The 24,024-nt window shown below is 42.3% G+C and overlaps 1 protein-coding gene across 1 annotated transcript in view; it reads left to right on the top strand.

The window, feature by feature from the left end:
* Window positions 1–24,024, top strand: part of LOC131284706 (uncharacterized) — a 49,547-nt gene that overhangs the window by 8,283 nt on the left and 17,240 nt on the right. Inside the window, exons 3-4 of the mRNA XM_058313569.1 lie at window positions 10,448–10,535; window positions 19,352–19,531. Coding sequence (XP_058169552.1) covers window positions 10,448–10,535; window positions 19,352–19,531 — 268 coding nt within the window. The remainder of the gene's footprint in view (window positions 1–10,447; window positions 10,536–19,351; window positions 19,532–24,024) is intronic.

Below are 24,024 nucleotides of genomic sequence, written 5' to 3'. Positions count from 1 at the left end.
GGTATGGTTGCCCGGGCTGCGTCATCGGTCATAAATATTTTCTTCAACACAATCTTCATTTGCCAGCGATCGTCGGTCGTTCCAAGAATAGAAAGGGAATACACTTATGCGAGAGCCCTCCAAAAACGCAACCATATGCGCTGAACGTGGCTAAGCGTTTGCATTTACAGAATAAATATGGTCCCTAGCCAAGCCGAGAGCGGAAATGATCTAGTCTAAACAAATACGGCCCATGTGTGGATTATCTCCTCTCAAATTGAATTGATACGTGGATTGCTTTTATTAAGACATTCAAACCCTAACACACTGAACACAAATTTATAGGGGTTCTTGTCGATTTCTCCGATGTTTGAATTTTCCCGAAATCTTATGTTTTAATAACTTTGTTTAGAAATAAAATGGCATTGGTTTTATCGTCAAATTTGATCGATTGGAAATCCATAGAAATTTATAAAAGAAAACTAATAGCCGGTCCATTATGACCTGATTGGATTGTAATTGAATTGGAATGACTTGAAGAAGGCATTTGGTAGATTGGGATTTTAATTTGGTCACAATGGACACTTATTATCGTATTTTCGCATGTATAAGATGCACAACCCGTTCCAAATTGCTTATTTTATAAACAGGTGTTGCATTTTGTAGACGAGTGTAGAAGTGTGACTTTTAAATAGTACACTAAATTGCGCTACACATATATTTGTAGAATTGTAGTACTGTAAAGAGGGATCACTTCTTGTGAGAACACTCTTCAGAGTCAAACTCTTTTATTTGGATGGACAATAACCGAATTATGGAAATTGTCATCATGTTTTCTTACGATTCAAACAAAAATAAAATAAAACTTATTTTTAAACCATGTTGAGCTACCTTGTTCCGGGGAATGCCACTCGCAGGAGCATCTTATACGGAAGAAAATGCGATATTGAAAAATCAGTCCGAGAGTCACCACAAATAGCGATTGTTCAATTTTGGAATTTAATATATTTATTGCGGTGAATCAACACTACATTAATTAACATTTTTGACTCATTACCCGCTGAAACATTCCCTTCAGTTTAGTTTTACTTTTTAACTAGTTTACAATTTACATCAGTTTATATTTATAATTTTACAGTTCAATTACAACGAGGATATTTTTTTCTTGTTTTGAAGAAAAGAAAGAAAACAAACTCCTTTAAAGTATTTGCAACTCTTTTATACCCCATTAGTACTGAACAAACGGAAACAAAATGATAAGTTTCAAAGCTGGAATTGCTACATTAAAATAACAGTAAGACTAATTTCCGTGCATAACAGACCCCCTTTTTTCAAGAGTAACAAACTTGGACAAAAAAAGCGGTGCTATCACATAAAAGACGGTGATTTATTTTTGAATAATTTGAAATATGAGGTACATTGTCTTTTATGTTTTGAAATACTATATTTTATGCACCTAGCGGCACAAGAACACACTACAGGAAATGCAAATTGTATACCACGCTTTACCGGATAAGCTTGAAAGAAATACAAGTGGGACGTTCTTTATCAGCCCGGGACCCATCACAGCGGCATTGAATGACAAGTTTTCACCGGAATCCTGCTGCTTCGCGTCCTACTTTCCATTGGGCGTGGATGTAGTGAATAATTTTATTTTGTCCTTTTTCCTTAACAAACAGCTTACTACATTTTTACCTCCATTTTGTGCTTCATCTGTTCGCTTATCCAGGGCCTCTACTATGGCGTTACAATGTTCTCCACGGAAATGGTTTGAAGTATCGCGAGCTGAAAAGCGTCCTTTCAGCCACCGTTATCGTGCACCGGGTGCATACGGTTTATTTTTATGGCACCCTGGAAAGGTTTTTTTCACCCCGTTTTTGAATCCATGCATCCGGAGAGATTCCTGCAATCGATTGAATGGACGTGGTGCGCTGGCTGTTTGCGAAAGGTCAAGGTCGGGTGCCACCCACGCCCGGCGATATGGAAGAAAGAAGAACGCCGGAACGCCGCATATGGGACACATTCGCATTTGCGAACAGGACATGGTTGCCACGTAGAGGGTGGAAAATCTGATTGACGGAGAAAGTACCGATATTAAAGAATGATGATGTGGGGCGCGTCGTTGGAAAGCTAATGTAATGGGGTTCGCGGGTAGGTTGGAAGCCACATGGGGTGGATGTAATTTTTTGCATTGTTTATTGGGGCGGAGAATGTGCCTTAATTGACTTGCGATCCACTAATCGACCGGAAGCGAACGTATGCGAGGCGAAGAGGCCTGTAAGTGCCAAAGTAATTTGTATTTATAGCTTTAACACAACACGGGCAGCAGAAGGGTAAATTGTCGGTTGTATTAGTAGTCTACAAGGAAATTGCTAATAATAATAACGCCATTTTATTTTTAATATCTAGTTCTATTCAGAAAACAGTTAAAAAAAATAATATAAGAATCAAAATGAGTAACATGCACATCTGTAATACAATTCTGCGCTGAGATGCGATGCAAGCATTCAACGGGAAAATAACATCGGTTGAAGTAAATTCTCGACTAAATAATTACAAGTGGCGTCTTGGGCGCTCATGTTAATTTCCAACGATTAAAAACCCCTCCGCTGTTTTGCAAATATTAACAAATTTATATTCATGAAGCATATTTTTCAACTTATTATTTTTTTACCAACTGCGCTGAATATAAACAACGCCAACAAGGTAACGATACGGGTCAAAGCACTGCAAGTCGGTTCGGTAAAAAGTGTGAAACGAGAGCACCAAAAGCCAATTTTAAGACGCCGCGCGCGACGCTGAACGCCCGCGTTCACTAATTATGTCAACAAATTTGTCCGTCTCGAAGTGATAAGATAAATCGTGCCGGACGAAATGAGAAGCAAAAAAAAAACGCTAAGAAAAAAGCCGGCCACCGGCATTGCAATCTATCATCGTCCCGAAGGAAGCGCAACAAAATGGATAATGGCTGTAAAAATATGCTACCTCGTTTGCAGCCGAGATCGATGGACGAAGTGGACTAGATAAACAGGGAACGCAGTGATCGAATGGCTTTTTATCGGCGGGACGTGACCTCCGCCATGGCGGTCGGAGTTAGCGATGGGTTTAATTTATTGATGGGAAAATTTTCTGCCACCACATAAATCACCAATGATATTTTCATCACTGCCAAGGAGATGCATGCAGATCAAACACGTCGTAGATAATTTGTTATAATCAAATGCAACCGAATACTTGTTGGCTTTTTTATTTGCTTTACCGAATAACTTGATGAGTTATTAAATATTTCGTTCGGAAATATTTCGATGAGTTATTAAATAATACTTGATGAGTTATTAAGTATAAACGTAGTTATTAAGTAAACGCATACAAAAAGTTGTATTCAAATCGGAAGAGATGAAGTAATGATGAGGACATTTTCCTTGGTAATAATAATGAAGAATACTGGAATGGACGGCTGTACGTGTTTCTGTGAGGAGTTTTTAAAGCATTTTTGCGACTTTTTGAAAATATTTACTTCCATTTGCTTACCACCACGTTTTTTATAAATATTAAAATACAGTCTGCGTGACGAATTTGTGCAGTTAATTCAAACAAATTATTTCTCTTGTTTTCGTAACAATATTCCGATAAATCCGACACTAATGCAAAGCTTATTATTTTAGTTTTCATTACCAAGGATTAGTCAACATTACTATGCCAGAAAAAAGAGAGCAATCAGTCAGTCGCCATAATATCACTACGCTCCGTGCATGCACCGGATATTGTTCGATCGGTAAATGTGAAGAAATCGTTAAACTTCGATACCGAGCCGATAAATACCGATAGATTATAACTGAACTTCATAAGCTGTTAATCAGATTGCTCGACTGGTTTACGTGTGAAACATCAAAACGAACCGGAATACAGTGCGCAAATTTTTTAATGATGCTTAAAGATATCCGATCGAAGTTATCGACCTGTCTCTAATGAGGTTTAACGACTAGTTTCGTAGCTTAAGGGTGCACTCAACTCGTTTCGGCTTGCAGTTTAAATTTAAAAAAACGTGAAAACTAATCGTTTGTACACTTGTATTGCTCCGTGATTTTGTGTGCCGTGAAAACTGAGGTTACGAAGAACTCTGAAACCACATGTTGAAGCCAAACAAGACCTTGGGAGTAAATATACCAAGGAAAACAAACTTCGTTGAAAAACGTGTTCATCTACAGATACTACAGCTGCTGCTAATCAAGTTCTTCTAGGAATATTATTTTTAAAACGTAAGCGTATGCTTCAGGGGTAAAGCATCGAATCATCATAAGCTAAGAATGGCCAATTGCTATAGATTTATGTCAGCTCAAGATCATATTTTCCTTTTACTGTTTTCATAATGTTTGTTACAAGAAGGGGCAGACACATATTTCGACATGTACTAAAATTCTGATGGGACAACGTAAATGGAGCAAAAAGGATTGTAATAAATTGGTACCAGTGCTTTCTTAGATTATCGAGGAAAACATATGTTTTTCTTTGCAACTACACCCTGCTCGGGTAGTAAGATTGTAAAACATTATAAAATTGAGCTCAGTGAAAAAACAAGGTATCAAAGCTGTAAATCAAACCTGCTTTCTCATGGCTCAAAATAGAGAATTAAAGTACCTACAGCTCCGGATGGGCTTGGTTTACATTCCCATCGCCCGGCTCAGGCTCGGAAGACTGATTAGGGCCCGTGTGAATATATGTAAATTGTTTAAACTTATCAAACCCATTTGGCACGCACGTGCGCTTTGTTCGTTCCCGTCCGTTCGCAGCCGGCTGGCTTCGAGTTTGGCCCGGCAGCCCAGGGCAACCGATTGCGGTCTAACGGCGAAACAGTTTGCACCTGGAGTACCGGTGCGCAGTCGGTCAAGTGGCGTGGGTTGACTAATTCCATCTCCAAACCACCGGCATCCAAACCGACCGTCCGACAGAAGGACTCCGAGCGGCACAGTGACCCTTTGGCCACTTGACAAATCGAGAGGGGGTCCATTGCAGAGTTTGCGCGCCGACCGCCGGCGTTCAGACGTTCTCCTGCGTCCTACTCTCCGATGAAACCGGTAAGAATCGCGCGTCTTATCGAAAAGTGTGGCAATTCGGGCTGCCCCCGAAAAGAAAACACGTACCACTCAGCGAGGGTTGGATCTCGTTCGGATCCGTTATGACCCCACCGTGGACAATTTGGGTCAATAGCCTTTAGTGCGCCCCTCCGCACCGTTCCGAGGGTGTCAAGTGTTTGCCGGTTTGGGCAACCAAAACTAGAACTCGCTAGAACACCCGCTAAGGAAATGCTGGCACAGAAGAATTACAACTCGGAAACAAACGAGTCACAACAGTACACATTAGGACTTGCTCCTTTCGGCATCAGTCCGATTCACGTGCCAGCTTGGTGTTGTGTTTTTTGGGGCCTTTCTTTCGTTCCTTCGCAGCTTTGCCTCCGTTAAAGACCGCGATTTGTTTAATCGGCGGGTAAAAATCTAGATCAAACGCAAGTTTAATTGCTGCCCCCGGTAAGTCCCCATCGAGCAGCGTCGGCCATCCTCCCCCGGTCACAACCTCATTCGATTTCGTTAACCCCTTGCGCATAATGAAGGCGGGCCGCTAAGTGTGACATCTTGGAAGGGTGATGCCTAGCATGATGGCGTTCTGGTGGAATAAATTGAAGCCGAAAATGTGATGGCTGCTCCATATTTTCGGTTCGTCCGGTTTCATTAAAACCTAGCAATGAATATCCCACGATGGCTCTATTGGCCGGTCAGCCTTTAGACGCCCCGATGTGGAATCACCTTAGAGCGCTAGGGATTGTCTAAAGCAGCTCGTAATGACAAACTTTGGGGTTCGTTTCCCTTTGTCCAGCCTCTTTTCCCTAAGGCAAGCATCTTTGAAGTAATAGAGTGTATGGCAGAGCTTTACAGACAAACTGTGTCATTTGCACCCCGCGGATCCTGTTGGCGATAGGATATTCGCGTGCTTTGCTGAATAAACTCCAATCAAGAACTTTATTCGAATGGGGCTAACAATAGGAGGTCGCATAAAGTAAGCCTGTTATTTGCGCCCACTTGGTCAAAGAGAACAATAAACTGTGTTTTTGATGATTGTTTAAAGAAACACAATTGGAAACATCTCAAACAGGGTCCACTTACAACTGTAAAAGAATTAACCCCCATCTCGATAAGACCGGGGGTTTCGTTCTAACCTCGTTCTAATCATGCTGTCACTTTGAGGTGGTGATGAAACTTTTCTCGAAGGAACAGTTGCCGTTGTTTGCCGCTACGACCACAGTTCGTCTCGGCGAAGGTAAAGTTTCCTGCCGCGAGGGCCAAAACTAAACATTTTCCTTACGCCAACGCAAATAACCTCCATCCGGGAGGTTCCCAAAGGCCGGCGAAATTTTCCGTTTTCCTCGGCGCAATCTTGGGCCCTGGTGTGCAAATATTGAACCAAGAGAATAGCTGGAAAGAATCTGTACAGACTCCACGGTGGAAGTTCTTCGTTCGGGCAGGGGGGATCAGTAAAACAATATGTCTGGGCAACCGGTTGACCTTTTTCGCCAGGCAAACTAGCCATCCTCGTTGGCAGTGGACGAAGTTTGCAGGAACAAGGTGGCACGAGCGGTACGAGAATGGAAGAATAAACAATCGCGGGCAGTGGATATTATTTCTAACATTCAAATCGATTCCAAAGTTCATCCGTTACGGGACTCCATCGGCACTCGTTGGGATTCCACACCGAAGCCTCGGCGTGTTATTTCAGAGCAATCAAATCGAAATAAAATAAAACTGAAAGAAATTCTATTTGACGAGTACGATATTGTTTTACTTGCTGCGGACCATGTGATCCGAGTAATTCAAACACAGTGTGACACGATGAACAAGAGAAAAAAAACCTTAGGAAGCTTCAAACATGTACATTGAACATGAAAAATGGAAATTGTGACAACCCACCACAGCATACCATCTTGAACTTGAGCGATGCAAAGTGTGTCAGACAGCGTGACATAATTGAATATTTGTTTGCGGATATCGTCCCACACTTACCGGCGACATTTTATCTCTCTATGATGGACGGTTCAAGTACTCCTACCTAAAGAAGGCCTCCACAGAAGCTTAAACCTTGTCCTTTGACTGAAAATGAGGTTGTCGTTAGTGAAATAAAGTGAAAAATTGATTTTTTTTCCCCAAGATTTCTGACCATTTTGCACAATCTCTGAAGAAAAGAGCGAAAGCGTAACATCACGAACCGAGGACCTTTATACACACACAATTTTTTATGACCTCCTGTTTGGAGGAAATGATTTAGAAAAAAGGGGGATTCCCTGCCAATCGTTAGCGAAATCGCCCCCAAGTTCCTAGGTGACAATATTTATTACCTTGCAGATGGCGATCGATTAATCAAAAGCCAAAATCGTTGATAATAAAATACAATCCTTTGGGGTTTACAGCCTAACAAACTCGTATTGATCTAATTGTTGCTGCGAATTCTGATATATATAGCTAAACTAAATATTTCTTTATAGAGTAGAACCAGAGCAAGAAACTTTCTCTTAACAGTGCAGAAAAAGGTTTTCATCTGCCAATCAGAATTTATAATATTTTAAAGAATTTTAACTAAATGGTATAATACAATATTTTTTTTTTATACGAATTTATATGTGAACTCATTGTGGAAAACATTCTTTAATTCAACATTTCCACGTTCCATTGTCCGCCGACTCTAATCTGATTAGAATTGAGAAGCTTCGCGACATCTTTCAAGATTTCTATGAGATTATGATAACGAGATTATTACTATGGTTTTCAAAAGGGATTGTTATAAATATTCAATCCAATCACGAAGTTATCAATCGATCGTCTCTTCATTCTTTAGTACGGAGCACCTGCCACCTGAACACGGTTGAACTTTTCTATGAGGGAATAAATTAAGATGAATGTCAGTGCGGCTTGCATTAAAGCCGGTACACGCCGGCCCTAATTGAATGGATCGATCACGTTGGAAAGGCACGCGGTTGTTGACATACAAACGGAATGCACCGTGCGACTGCTGGAAGCGCCATGCCATAATCCCGCCTTCGAGAGAAGGACAGATAGGAGTTTGCAAACACTATTGATTCCACTCAATGACTTCCTGGAATATTGTGTTCTACACCAACTGTTAAAGTTAATTGCATTTTTTCTAAAGACAGGAGAAATAAATAAGATCGAATAAACTGAAGATCTCGTTAAGTAAAGTAACTTTTTGGTACGGACTAATTTGGTAGAATTATATGCTTTACAACATACCATTCTAACACATTCAGTTCAATTATGGGTTTGTCGAATTATGATTTTTATCGAAAACTAACGAAAGGAATGTTTTTTCAAACAAATCTGAAAATAACAACTCATTCAACATTAAGCATTGAAATATCGACAAAAGAGGCATTAAAAGAACCCTCATTATATTTTAAGTTGTAATTCTTCACGAGATAAATGCATAATAGATTTCGCAGTAAAGATCTTTTCCTTTCTGTAAAGCTTCATAAATCTAAGCTGGATGTGTTTACCAAAATTGAAACCATAAAAATTATAACTAAGCAGAACTTTTTAAGATGTAAGATATAGTTTTGTACCCTTCATATAAAATAAAACTAAATATTTTTCCCCACTTTTCTATTGCAAAGCATAGTATCGATTTATCACCTACTGCGTAGCGTGGTCACGATTGACATCAGTTATCCATCTTTAATCCAGCTCACCTCAGCCTTGTGGCAACAAATGCTTTCAACGTACCGAGCATGCAAGTGCACTATCGTGCACTGCATAGTGTCTCGCTGTGCAGTTGAGTGCATGGTAAATTGAACCCAGCCAACCTGCACTTCCTCCATAAGATAATTAAACTCTAAACCATCGAAGCCAATTGTTGATCGTTTAAGGGGTCGTAAAGTCGATTTATCAGCATACTGCTCCACCAACCGTTTGTCGAAACGTGAACGATGTGCGGTTTTAGCAGTACATCTTCAATATCCGCCACTGTTCCGGCGTACCGGTATCGATCGTGGGGCCGATTGAACTTGGTTTATCTTCTTCAAGGTCACCGGAAGAGACACCTCGGTTCGGTGGTGGGGTTGAAGCTTCAACGCACCATTGTTTTCGTTACTCGTTTAACACTAGACACTATGCGTTCTAGCTGAACGATTAGAAAGGCAGCAAACAGTTCAACCATAAGGCAACGATGGGCTCTCTGAAGCGTCCGACTCCACAGTACCGTGTGTACAGTGTCTTTAGTTGGTCTTCAGGGGTTTAAAAAAAAAATATCAACTCAAAAATTACAATCAAGAGGACAGAGTTAGAACTTTTACAAAACTTGTCAACTATCCTCTTTTGTAAATGTGTTTTTTGTTTTTTCAGACATTTAGAATTTCTTATTGGTCTGTTTTATTCTGCTCTTTTTACATACTTAGTATTTGTTTTTTTGGCTGCTAAATAAATTTAAAAAAACACACACACACACACATTCCAACCATCTTTACCACTGTGAGGCATGAGGTGCGAAACGGTAGCTTTTCGACAGTTACTCTGCAACGCACGACTTGAGACCACTGTCAGGTCGCGGGGCGTTCAAAATGCATTATTTATTTACGGGGGTCTGCTTCACCTTTGCGTGATGAAATGCTGCTGCTCGTGTTTTTTCCCCGTATGTTTTCACTTTTCTCGTGCCAGAAGAAAACGGAAAATCAAACCCCGTAGCACACATTTTTTGAACTGAAGATTTATTTGGGTGAGCAATCCGCTAGCATCGTATTGCGTAGCGAAGCATGGAAAAAAAACAAATGGAACAAGTTTACTCAAAAACAACCTAATAAAAACATTATTTCTTGATTTCATCCCCCGGTGTTTGGTGTCGCTTCCATAACATCAAAAGGTTTGCACTACAAGAAGTCGGTCAGATGCTCAACACCGTAAACAGATTGGTTTTATACGATAGAGAAGGCACCGATGATGGATCACAAACATTAATCTGGCACACGGAAAGAACACAAAAGCTGCAAGTGAATAAAATGGTCATCGTAAATGGCTTGAAGTGGAATTTTAATTGCAATAAACCGTAAATTCGTTTCATTAAAGGACGGGTCAAAATTAAAAACAAAAAAATGGAAAATTTGATAACACCACATACAATGATACAATCCCATTGGGGAGCGCAATAAGCAAAATAAAAAGCAAATTATCATCCAATATCTACACACGGTTGTTTTATTCATTAATTAATCATTCACGTGCCAATCGGCACGTACGCACGTTCGATATTGAATGCCTGTGTGGTCATGATTGGCACGGATCGGAAACTCATTTTGTGGATCAACACTGTGAAACAAAATGGAGCTACTATGCAGCCTGTATAGATGCACAACAAATCAGCCGTTAATTAAACTACCGAATATTTACCTTCGCATATGTAATCTTTTTTGTTTCAGGACGAAAAATACCGGATATCGAGCAGATATTACGCACGGTACGATCCGCCTGGAACACACCGAAGTCCCAACGTTCACACTTGCAAAGGTGAGGTTTATGAACCCGTGCATATTGTTTGATAACGAAACCACTAGTAAACCTAACCTTAAATTCTAACATCCAAACACTGACCTACAAAGTTACAAGTAGAAGTTGCGAGTGAAAATCGTTAGAACAAGTGCCAACACAAACATCAAAGCTTCCGAATGGGTGGGCAAACGCAACTTCCGGGGTTTTATGCGTCAGCCCACTCCGACCGGAAGGGAAGTCTATGGTGAAGGACGGCACATCTTTTTCTTGCTTTCTTTTTTTCCACCGGTTTTATAAATGGTACTAATTAAATTATAATCCAACGCACTTTACCCATGGTGGACGCCGTCGAGAACCATTTTCAGTTGGCATTCCAGGACCGACCTCAAAAAAAGAGAAGCCACCGGATGAGGCACAACCAACCATATTTTCCGACCACATTTGCCAAAAACGCAAACGAACACGGTCCTATAGGGCTGCCGCTTCCTTTTGCCTCTCACCGTTAGGGAAAGAGGGTTAATGCGTGAATAAATAAATACCTCCGAAATGTAGGCTGAGAGCACGGCGGTAATCACCGACGATCTGAAATACCGCCGGAAAGCTTTTGGGAAGCTTCTTGGAAGCTACAATTTTCATTGCTCGAAATCCTGAGGTAAGAAACATCCGCTCACAGGACGAAACAGTCAGCTTTGCGGTGTTATTGTTCACGCTTAAATGAATTGGAAAATTTGACGGGAAAAATCTGTTTGAAGTTACTAAATAAACGATTCATGGAGGGTAATCTCCAAATCCTTATTTCATAATATTTTGTCAGATATAGGAACTGATCATACATAAAAAATAAAAGTCAAAATGGTTAGCGAGATCAAAAGTCAAATATGGATATATATATATATAGACCATACGTTACGCTCAGTGTAACTTATTCCAAAATTTAAAACTAAGCTCTCAACCCGAACCTTCGGGATACGTTTGAAGTGAATTTTTTACAATGCCGAGTGTGTCGGGACAAAAATCAATGGTCATCCGCTAAAATCTTCTAATTTTAACCACGACGGATGATTTTCATCCACGTAGGGATCGTGGACAGACAAAGCTACCCGGCTCAACCCTACGGTCCCGGTGGACCACTCGAGAAATTGGCTCATCAATGATGCACGGGTCCCGGACCGGACGACGGTGCTGGCGAATCAGTCGGCGAACCCGATTCTGCGATGGCAAGTCAGTTGTTTTTCTAGCTCCTCGTCATTTATTTCTATTATTCGACTCCGAAGGGAGGTGTGACTACGGGAAAAGAAAACCCCCTTTCCATCGTACGGAGACGAAAGTAGTCCGTACTACAACAATCTCTTGGGTAATCAAACAGAGTGAACAACTTATCGGAAGGATCGAAAGAGTTTTTTGCGCATCAAAAGTTAAGCGGTTTCTGTTTCAAACCTCCCGTCACGAAAATGGTACCGTGAGCACCATGCTCAAATCGATTAACTTCAAATGATAAATGCGCGGTAAACTCACCGAACAAAACAAAAGAAAAATTGGCCAACAGAAATAAAGCAAATGTGTTTGACAGGGATCATGCATTCATGTCGTATCATGCTTGCGTGTGAAAATCCCCAGGGGCACGTGTGGGGTTGAAGAACAACATTTTCTCTGATGTGTTTTGATTAACACTGAGTAATGATCTTACTTGTAATTCTGACAGACTGTAATTTTGAACGTATAATGCAATGTTTTATTACTACAAGCATAAAATAAGGGTAGGTTCATTGGATGATGAAAAGATAGTTTGAAAAATACAGCAAGAAATAAAACCATTGCAAAATAAGTCATCAGATCGTTGACTAAAGTTATATTTCAAAATAATAACCGTTTGGTGTTGTACACTACCTTTCAATATAAATGCGTTCCGAAGGCAAATATTTTGTGTGTAAACTATAATAAAATGAAATGAACACTGTCGAAAAAACACTTTAAGGCACTTTACGCGACGCCCTTTGTGCGTCAATTTGAATTCAAAGGACCTCTACATAGAGCCACCTAGCGGCGGCTAGCTTAAACTGTCAGACCCCATCCTGTCGATAGCACACAACACATCCGCGCCGCAGCCAAAAGGAGGTTAAAAGCGAAAGTGCTACCCCAAAAATTCATGAACTTTTTCCACCGAACAGTAGCACGGAACCGGAATATAGAAATGAATAAATTGGTGACAATTTTCCGACTCTTTCCTCCCGTAGAAGGAGGAGGTGGTAGCTGAGCTGCAGAGCTCGTTTAGATTGCGTGCCAAACAGCATAAAGACTCTCTGCGTGCGGTTGACCGCGGAAGAAGGTGCGTGTGTAAACTGGTTGGACATACTGTTCCCTTGCTGCCCAAAATGTCTACTGGAATGAAAATTAACCACGGGGGATATAGCTTCCTAGAAGTATAACTATGACCGAACACATTAATCATCAATGGAAATTTTCTTTTTGTTTTAACATTTTCGCAGGTTTTTTAGTATTGTAATTCACGCTTGATAAATCTTTTCGTCATTGTACATCTGATGAGCGTTATTCTATATGAACGTGGGTTTCATGTGAACCCATGAGTGATTTGCATATTTAAATTTTTAAAAATAATTTAAATTTCGCAATACCAAATTCAATCAGATCACGCATCTAAGGCCACACTGAAGGGCAAACCGGTAGCTTGTGCTTTTGAATAAATGATTAGGGGGAATGGTCAGCTAACCCGCAAGGAAAATGTACAATGATTCTAAAAGGATACTAAAAGAAAATCGATCGTCCACAGCACCGAAGCAACGTTCGTGGCCGCTTAAACAGATCATTTAAGTTCACCGGCTCATCCCCCGCGAAGATAAGTTCTAATTTGCATTTTAAACCGCACAACGTTAGTAGAAAGGGAAATCCTGTAGCGTAAGAAAAAAAGCGCAGAAGACAACCAGAACACAAGCTTTCCTTGTTTATACATTTGGGTTTTACCACCTGCTATGAAAATCACGAAACACCGCCGGCAAACGATACTTCCTGGTCGTAATCATACATTTTAAAATGTCATTCAAAGTGTTCTACATTCTAAGGCGCTTCTGTATCTTGGGTGTAGTTAGGAGTTTTTTTTAGCGGGGGTGAAAAGAGGTCAGCGGGACGATTTTTTCAAACAAGCTTCTCCCGAAACTAGTCGACATTTTGCGGTTCCATAAAAAAGAGAAAAGGTACAACATGCTGTCAAATTTATAATGGATTCAAGAATTTTTTAAACTACCAAGTTTATGATAAAATTTAAAAATTCAAACTTCATTAGCATGATTTTTCGTTGTTATTTTGTATTTGTATCAAACGTCTTTGTTCCTACAGCCGAGTAGCCTAGCTCGTTGTCTTTATCAAATGTGCTTATTCGCTTAAAGATACGTTTATGTTACATAAATTATACAATTATTAAGTGGTTAAGATTAACTCGAAAGGTCGCTCCATTTAAACGCTGCTCGCTTGGCGCAATTCACACATAATCACATCGTAGTTTTGTGGAACAAAGGTGGTACTCCTTGAATCCGAATCTTGAGGTTGTTGTTCCTACGGTTCATGCAGATCCGATGGGCTGGACAACTGGTTCATAGGCGATCCTAACTGCGATGAGGGTGAACTGGCGACACTGAGACCGTTCGATATCAGTTTGTCCATCTCCGAGCGCTCCCGTGCTTTAGATTTCTTTTCCTGCCGCTCGACCTTCCGCTCGTGCGAATACTCATGGCTATGGCAATGGTCCTTGCGAGCGAACGCTTTCCCGCAGTACTTGCAGTTGTGCGGGGCCGCCCCAGTATGCTGGTACACGTGCCGCCGCAGATCGTTCTTGTGGAAGAATGCCTTCGGACACACGTGGCACCGGTGCGGCTTGTCGACGGCCGAATGTCGTTCGAAGTGCCGCGTCAAAGCTTCCTCGCCGGAAAAGCACTTGCCGCAGGTGGTGCAGCGGAACGGTTTCTCGCCCGAGTGATGCCACTTCATGTGCTGCGTGAGGCCACACTGGCGGGCGAAGGTGCGATCGCACTCCGGACACGAGAACAGCGTCCCGTAGTTGTTACGGGCCTGTTTTTTCAACGTCGCCGACGCGATTGGCCCGACGATACTGGTTGCCTTGTTCTGCTGCTTGATCAGTTTGGTCTCCGGCACGTAAACCGATTCCAGGGGTGGTAAAAGCTGCGGTGAAGGTGTTTGCATCGGTGGCACGCCAGCAGGTAACTGTGGCGGCGGGGTCTGGGACGTATCGGACATCAGTTCCGCCTTGATACTGCTTCCACCGGCCAACGACGATGGAGACGGACTGTGGTACGTGGCCATATACTCCTCCTTCACTGTGAAGCATGGTTCGGTGTGGAGCGAGGCCGGGTTCGTTCCGGGAGACAACGGCGAAACGGAAGAGGAGCCCCAGTCATACTTCACCGATGGCAGCACGGAATCAATCCCTGTCGGTAGGACGCTCTGGAACGATGGAAGGTTGCCTTCGTAGGTCGGTGTGGTGTGGACGCCAGCGTACGGCTGGTAGAGATCACTCGGTGGTTGTGCTCCACACGGCACTGGACATTCGTTGTACGCCATCGGCTGCGGAACATGGTCCCCGTTGACGTAGAGCAGACCGTAGGGTTTATTGAACGACGGGACATCGGCGTGCTTCAGCAACTGTCCAGGCGGTGAGGGATACATGCTCGACTGGGACGGAGTAGGTGCGGCCGCGGATGGCATCGTGCGCACACTCGAGTTATAATATCCATGCGGCACAAAGCGAGCGCCAGCGTTTGCAGACGACTTCGATGGCGGTGCTTGTTTTTGATTCTGATAAGAAAAATCACCTTGGTGATTTGCTTGGTGCAGATGTTGATGCATCGAGAACGGATAACCGTAATGCTGCGTTGAATCTGCCTCGGCCACTTCGACCGGTGAATCGAGCGGGGATATGCGATGCAGGCCGCCCGCAAGTTGGTGGGCCTGATATGGTTCTTTGTGCTGCATTTCGGGATCGTACGGCAGCGGAGAGCCTTCCAGATCGGTCGCCAACGATGTGAACCAGTCCGAGCCGGGCATCGTGAATTCACTGTATCCGTAGGGATAGGTACCCCAGGCACCCAGCTGATTGTCACTGGTCACAAAATCACTGGAAAGCGAACTCATTTTGACAACGTTTTCACCGCCACAAACTGCTTCACGATCAAATATCAGTGCTTTCCCCGGGAGCGATCAGTTCAGTAGCTCCTCGTCTTACAGCAATGAAGTTGCAACTATTGGATCCAGCATCCCTTGTACTGGTTTATATAGTTTTCAGGAGGTAAGTCTACAACAAAAATTAGATAAATATTAGACCTGTAGTAAAATTACCATTTTCAACCCCGAAAATATCCATCCAATGTCCGGAGGAAGGCGTTACCGCACGGTTGATGATCGTAGCTACCCGCAGGTAGATCCCACAGTGTTTTCGAACAATAGGACAAATGCAGCAGCACAAGATATTGTGACCCTACCCGTTCCCTTACCCGTTCACCGAGGAACGATGGTGCACGACACGATCCGAAAAGGGGGAGGTTAAATAAAAAGTAGTATCTGTACTAAAAAGTACATTCCATTTCTAAAGCTCGTTTGTAAAGAAAACTCCAACGTACGGAAAACATAAATAAAGAAGCATGTTCGTCAAAATTGATCATGACGATATGAAAAATAGATCGACTCACAGTGAAAACCCAAACAAGATTAGCGAACGGCATTCTTATAGTTGCCATTTATTGCCACGAATTACGAAATTAACACTTAAATACAATAAAATACTTTATCCTAACCGCTCAATGCCTATTGAATGTTTACGTGTTTACAAATTATGTTTAGTGTTTACATAACAAAGTTGAATCACATATAGTTAACAGGTGCGTGTGTGTATCCATTACACACATGTCAATTTGTGACAAACCGTCAAAGCAGGCTAGCGAACCAAATTAGTTATCGAAGCATCAAGTTTGCCTAATTTTCTAAACTATTGTTTTTCGTCATGCTCATACGTGATAAGTAGATCTTTCCGTTTTCCTTGAAGGTAAATGTGGGATTTTACATCCTTTTGACTAGTCGTTAACTTTCCACGCTGTCGTCGTCTGCACTATGTTGTCGCTTGTGGATAAATTCATGCCTGCGCAGATGATCCTGGCGAGAGAATATTTTAGAGCAGAACGAACAAATGTGGGGCGATTTTCCCGAGTGCTTGTAATCGTGACGTATAAGGTCCATCCGGTAGAAGAACTGCTTCGGGCATACGGCACACTTGAACGGTTTGTCCGTCGATCGGTGCCGATGTGAATGCTCATCGAGAAGACCCGCATCCGCGAACCGCTTGCCACACTTGCTGCAACTGAACGGACGATCACCGGCATGTTTGATCGCATTGTGCTGTACCAGTCCAAGCCGTCGTATAAAGCATTTGTTGCATTCATCACAGCTCCACTCCGTCTGTAGTTGAGTTTTAAGTTTGCGCTTCGTTCCGGTGGTGCTTTGTTTCGGTGGTTCAGGATCAGGCGTCGCGGGGCGTTTCTGGGCCACGCTGCTGCCTACGTCGACCGTTTGGGTCAAATCGGGTAAAATCTTTATCTCAATTACCATCGGTGCGGCGGAAGATAGTGAATCCTGTTTCGGTGGCACCAAATTGGGTTGATCAAGCTGCAACTCTTCGTACGGCGGTGATAACGGGGGCGTGGGTGCTCCGTATTCCATCGCAACCATCTCCGTCTTGCCAACGGTTGGTTCCAACCGCACGCCGTTTGTGTACATCGGTAAGTGCTCGATCCCCGGTAGACCGCTGGTCATGTTTTGATAATCCACACTATACTCCGGCGTAATGTATCCGCCATCGCTCTTTTGGGTTACCGTGATCGGCAGCGTTTCATTGTCCACGTACATCCCGGGCATTTGTTGGTGATTCGTCACCGTTTCAGCATGCAGCTGATTGTTAGAGTAATCGTACGACCACGCGGAAGACATCGTCCGAGGATCGTAACCACCGTTGAAAATAGTCGTGTCCCACGGAATAGTTGACCCCACATCACGATTGGGCCAGTACGGCGCATCATTTCGCTGCGGGTCAGAAGTGGTTGTTGCCGTCGACAGTCCATAAGGAAATGTCTCACCTCCTCCGGCGGACATTCCAGTCGTATGGAAATAGTAAGGGTCACTTCCGTATAAATCCATCGCTGGGCGGTAGTAATTGAACGGTTCCATTTTTGCCTGATATCGTTTAGTAGATCACTTCGCTTTTTTTTACTTCACCGATCGCTTCGTTCTCCGCTGTCATTACAATCGATCAGTAAACCGAGTTGCCAAACATGCGTTTACTGACTATCGATCTTCGCGATCATCGATCGATCAGTTAATAATCAAATTTACGTCAAATCGTGTCGAAGAAATCGAGATAATTTGAAATGATGGATTGGATTGAGTGCATTCTTCTTTTTTTTTTTATTAAAAATTCATGACAAGGGATTTTTGAAACTCGGTAGAATTTGAAATAAGTGAATTTATCAGATAAAAGAAGGGTACCAAAAGGTAGTTGTCGGATGTAAATCATTACTGTAAAATACCATGATAAAGCGTCGGCTTAACCCTTATATTGTTGGTTTATTCAGTAGGTTGGCCGTTTTTAAACATTTTATTTAACCTAACTACCCATAATGACCAAATTTTAAAAATTTGATCTCTCTATGTCATGTGAATAGTAAGTGAGTAATACATTTTTCAAATGGAAAACATTCACACGATCGCTTATTTTGCATTCAATTATTTTATCAAATACGTTTTCACGGGTTTGTTGATGATATAAATGCTTTGGTATTGGTAAAAGAAGTTCTATCATGAACGAGTTTTTGGAAAATTTATCCAGTAGAAATATTCTTATTCATAACTCGCAGGGCTGGAGCGCTATAATGCAAGATCCAATACCAACAGACTCAAATTGCATTTTAAGAAAAGCTTTAAAATTCAACATCAATTTTGAATGAACCGAAATGAAGCTCTCACCGAAAACGTCCGTCTGCATCACAACCGTGTGCATTCCGTGGAATCACGAACAGGAAGGCCACTTTCAATGGTGCATAGTAGCATTGACCCGTTGTGTGAACCATACGGGGTTTCGCCCCGGAATCAGCAGTCCTGTCTGCCAGTCTGCACGCGAAACACTTGCGAAACACGAAAAGGACAAGACGGGCGTCTGCACCGAACGCTACCAAGAGGCTGCTTTCGGCAAGCAGGAAAGGAATGGAACGCCGTCTAGCAACTTCGCTCGGGCACGGAGAGCGCGCGGTCTGGGAAGCGTGGTCCGAAACGGCGAGTCGACGGTTATTTTAAAACATTCATTTGCATACATGTTGCACCCGGTTTAGTATGTACTGCGCTCATGCGGAGCGTATTTTAAAGCACCTTTTTCTGTTCGCAATTCCAAACGAGACGTGCTGCTTCAAAACTCGCTCACACGCTCGGCTTGAACCCTGGTGGTGACAGTAATGTTTGGAATTGCAACCGTCAACATCCGGTGATAGCCGGCTGCCAGCGAGGATGGGTTTCTAAAAATATCGTTCAATGTCACCAGCCGAGAATCTTCTTTGCCGCGACAAAGCTAGGGCATACATGTTTTCGGAGAGAGTAACCCTGTGGCAATATGCACAGATAATTTAGGTGTCCTAATCACGTATGAATGCCCCCTAACGGTGCCTTTGAATAGCACCAGGTTTTTTTTTGTTATTTTCGTTTTTTCTAAAACGTTTTCTTTACCATTTTCGATTGCTTTAAAATGCATTTCCGTTTTTCTTCTATTGCAGCCAAGAAAGCCGCGAATCGTCCGCATCCAACTGGGACCTATCGAGCTTGTGCGATAGCTATTGCTGCTACTTGGAACACCGACGGGGCAAGATGGGCGCGGGAACGTATGCCAATGCGGCCAGCCCCGGCCCGGGACTGCTCCGCAGACGCTACTCGGTGCCCGAGATTATTATGCGCAAGTAAGTGCCACCACCGGTTATATTTTGATGAGCAATTTGGAGGGAGGGAAACAAGTGGTATAATAAGTGACTGGAGAAGTCATTGACCAGCTATCATAGCAATGTATCAATTTAATGCAGTGCCATATCCGGATCTTCCGCGATCGTGAGCTGACCCTAATTGGTCGGCACTATAGTTTGCATGGCCTGGATTGGTTAGTTTATGTTTTGCTTCTTTTTTAATTCGCAACCAGAATAGAGAAAATATTATACTTCGCGGTGGTTTAGGTCCTTCGCGTTTGAACCGTAACCGTTACAAATGCACACTTGTCACGAGTCCTTCTGTGGATCCGTGCAGGATTAGTCATGTTCGGGTTCGAGGCCTAATTGCACGGTTTTTTTTTTCTTCCTCGTCCTCTCGTTTCTTCCCACGAACGCAAAGTGCTGCGTGAAATGGTTTAAATTACAGTTCAGCCCAAGTTGGTCCCAGCGAGGTTGGGATGGGCGTTTTTTGGTATCATTGACAGATACCTCCCTCTGCAAATAAAATAAATTATCCTTGCGCCCGCAGAAACGGTGGGCGTTGTAACGGAAAAAATGGCACATTGTTGGAGGAGGGACTGTTTTCGTTGTACGCATGGTAACACACTTACCTACGCCCCCTTCGGAAGACCGTTACTCGCGGCGCCCAGGTAATCGAATGTCCACCGTCGCCGACGGGATGGCGTGCATCCTTCAGGACACCATTGTTCGCTCACCCGGCCCAACCGCCGATTGCTTCGGCATTCCACGATCCATTCAGGATTACTTTCGGTATTTAAAATGAAGATATGTTTTATTGTCGTCCCGTATCGTCTGGAAGGGTGCAAATTTCACTTTGCAGCACAATGTTCAATGGCCCATGGTCTACCGTGGGCAGTGGGAGAGAAAAAAATCAAAAGTTATTAAATGGTAATGGGTGACCGCCGTTAGTCAACACGGTCGCTGTGGTGGGTAAAAGAGCACTGCTTTAGTTCTATTGTGTTATTATGTTTTATCCTAGCCATTAAAAAAACACGTGTGCATTTTAACGTTGGAAAACTAAGGTCCATTTACAAATGAACACCTTTCCGTCGGCCTAAAATAGAAAGTGAATTTTCAGAGGCATTCAGAGGGTGATGGGAAAGAAGATAATTAAAATTAATATTGATCTTTTTATTCCTTTACTTCGTACTCTTTTCCAGAAATTAACAGTACAAGAGATGTACATCTAGGCTACTTATAATGGCTTACGTAATACATTCTCAATTTTAACATCTGATTGTGTTTTTTTTATTGACGAATCTAAAATTATTTCTGCTATTCAAACTTGTAGCATTCAAACTAAACCTATACAACAGGAATAAAATGAAATGCCAATTTTGCAAATATTTCACACCTTCGAATTAAAGCCGTACTGCTAGCAAATGACAAATCAAAACTGCGTCACATCTTCTTCGAGTGAATCAATTCAAATGCTTTCTACGCTACAACGGCAGGTTAAAACGTGGGTTGTTTGTAACTGAGTGTAAATTTGTTCCTGCCCACGATAGGGATCCCGTTTACGTAACATTGAAATTCATTTCATCAACAGTAAACCATTCGTTTATCTGCAATCTTTGGCGCCACGAGGTGAAATAACGTTTCAAGGCAACTGAGCAGGAATCTAAGAAGCAAAAATAAAAAGGTGCAAAAACCCGACCGGCGTGGGAAATCTGAATCTCTACCATTTAGCAAACGGACTCGGGGTATTCCCGCTCGTTAGAGCCACCGGATGGTTGGTGCGGGCGGGCGACAACCACCACCACAGGATATTACTTTGCTGACGTCGACGCGCCAACGTTTGGTCTTGGCTGTGCCGGCGGCAGACATCGGCGGGGCGAGTTGGGAAAATCGATACCACCCGGTATCCAGAATCGTCCAATCGGCAGACAAACAGTCTGACACAGGGCGGGTCATGGAAGGGCGGTGTCGTCCGGATTGGTGTTAGGTTGGTGAATTGGATGAGGATTCACCACAACAGGCAGGCTTACACCCGATTAATCCAACTTCTCGGGAGTTTTGTTGTTGCCCCCGGTTGTGGCGGTCTTTCTTCTCGGTGTGATGAAAGAGGACCTCGGTGTACGCCAGGCTCGACTACCTTGCGTGTGATCCTGCAAACGAACATTTGATTTTGATTTGATTACTACCGGCTGCACAACAACCTCCCAAAAGGGTTTTCCTTGAGCGGTAACAGTAAAAGGTGACCTTCACCATCGAACCAATCAGTCATATTTTTGGTGTGCCCGCTAAGGAAAATGCATCCAAAGGGTCTCTATTTTAATCCTTGCGCCTGCCGTAAGTTCGCACTCCGCAGTCACGCATCGTAATGATGATTAGGTCGTCCCCCGGTGGTCGCGAGGGAAATAATCGACAGGTGATTCGATTATCGATACAATCATGCACGTCATTCGTTCGGGACGCACTTCGATCGCAGCTGAGCGCACAGGTTCAATCCCCGTTGAAGGGTAATGACTTCGGGAAAACCGGGGGTTGAGAAGATATGTGTCGGAAAGGTACGAGCTACTAGGGGGTGTGTTTTTATGTTGCTCCCGGACACTTGTTTTTTTTTTTCGTTCCAAGGTCTTTCAAGGCCGAACAGTCAATTGAAGGTTCTGCGGGCCGACCGTGGGCAGGCAATAAATACTGAAATATTCATACACGATGAACATTGTACTCCTCCTTTTTTTATCTACGAATTTTCATGCAAGCGACGTTTTGCATTATTGAATCCCATTATTATTGATTAAGTTATTTTTGTAGTGAAACTGCTAGTAACATATGTGTACCATAATTTTTATACATAAAAGTGTTGCAAAAATCTGGTTTTGTTTTGGTTATTATTCTAGTTCAAGTACTTGTACAATTGAAAGTAATTTTGTTTAGAATGTATGTCTCTCAAATAAGAGATTGTTATGTTTATGTTATGGCTATAATGCTTTCCTAAAATTTATTTTTTATGTTACTGACAACAATATACTTTTAACGCCACTCTCCTCGTAGAGTCACACAACATAAAAAGCACCTGACCATGGCGACCGAAATCTTACGACTCTTCGTTGCCTCGCAGCGGTGAAGGCTAACTTTTGTTTTTCGAGGACATCATCCATCCAAAAGTTTGCGTCGAAACGCAAAACAAACCCATAATTATGCCGATGAAACTGCGCCATCGATTCGCCACGCTAAGGACCCGCCGTTGGGAAGGTCCTTAATCCACGAGTGGTCCCCGCAAGTACGGCTCGCACAAACTGTTTCCGACTGTTAGCCTAATTTTGGCACCGTGCGCTTTGGAACCGAGAGCGTAAGCATTTCCCGGCCACTTCCACCGATTTCCATCGCTGCTAGCCCATTGCCTCCACGGTGGACGATAGTTGAAGGTGAAGTGTCCACCACCAACGCGAACCTTTTTCCCCGGGAGCCATTGTTAATTGGAGGGGCTGGCTTTTATCGATCCAACGCCCCTCCGTGCTGGCGTTAGGTGGGACGACGAGGAGTTCGACCGCAGATTGGCGAGGTGTTTACGGGTTCACAGTGTAGGACTGAACTAAGAGGAAGTCCAGTCAGCTACAAACAGCACACTTGAATCGAGAATGTTGTTCGTTTGATTGTTTTGACTTCATGAAATGAAGTTCTTGATGCTTCCAGTATAGTATATTATGAAAAACCCCTTCGCGTGTATAATTTTGTATTTTTAGTTTTTATATTTTGATTTAATTTATTAATAGTAAATAAAACATTACCAAAAAAAAATCCCGCGTGGTTCAAAAGTTAACTTCAATCGAATTGTTTTTTAATAATATGCTCAATTTAATAAGAAGATAACATAAATCAATCAACTTTAAATATTAAAAAAAAATTAGGTAAAGATAAGCTAATAAAATCATCTTCAATATTTTTTTAACACCTGTGACATTAGACATCGCGTTATGCAAAATAATATCAGTCTGCTTTACAAGTAATCAAATCATAAAAATCAGTTCAGTTGTTGCAAAAAATGGTAATTTCGGATATTAATTAACGTAATGTAACAGCAGGCAGCACGCACTGCTAATTAGGAAATGCAAATATTAATTTTTTGCTACTTTATGTAACGTGCGAATGGATACATTTTTCCTGACCTTTAGTAATAACAAATCCAACCAACCGAATGTAAATATTGGTTATAAAGTATTTTTTGCTTTACATTACATTTAACGTAGTCAAACGCTAACGTATTTAGGCTTCAAAAATAATAGAAAACTGTTTTAAAATATTAACCATGTAAACGTCATGTATTCAAATTGAAGAAAAACATACGAGATGTAACATCGCTAGAGTTCATTATCTATTGTAAATTGGCGTTCTATAAGGAGCACACAACACCAATTATTAATGGTCATGATAGTTGGAATCATACATATAATTGAATGTGTTTACCCATGTGTTGTTAGCTACACACAAAAAATACGGTATTTATA

The sequence above is a fragment of the Anopheles ziemanni genome, chromosome 3 (genome assembly GCF_943734765.1).
Source record: "Anopheles ziemanni chromosome 3, idAnoZiCoDA_A2_x.2, whole genome shotgun sequence".
NCBI lineage: Eukaryota > Metazoa > Arthropoda > Insecta > Diptera > Culicidae > Anopheles > Anopheles ziemanni.
Note: the sequence above shows the minus strand (reverse complement) of the source record. Positions and strands in the feature narration are given on the sequence as shown.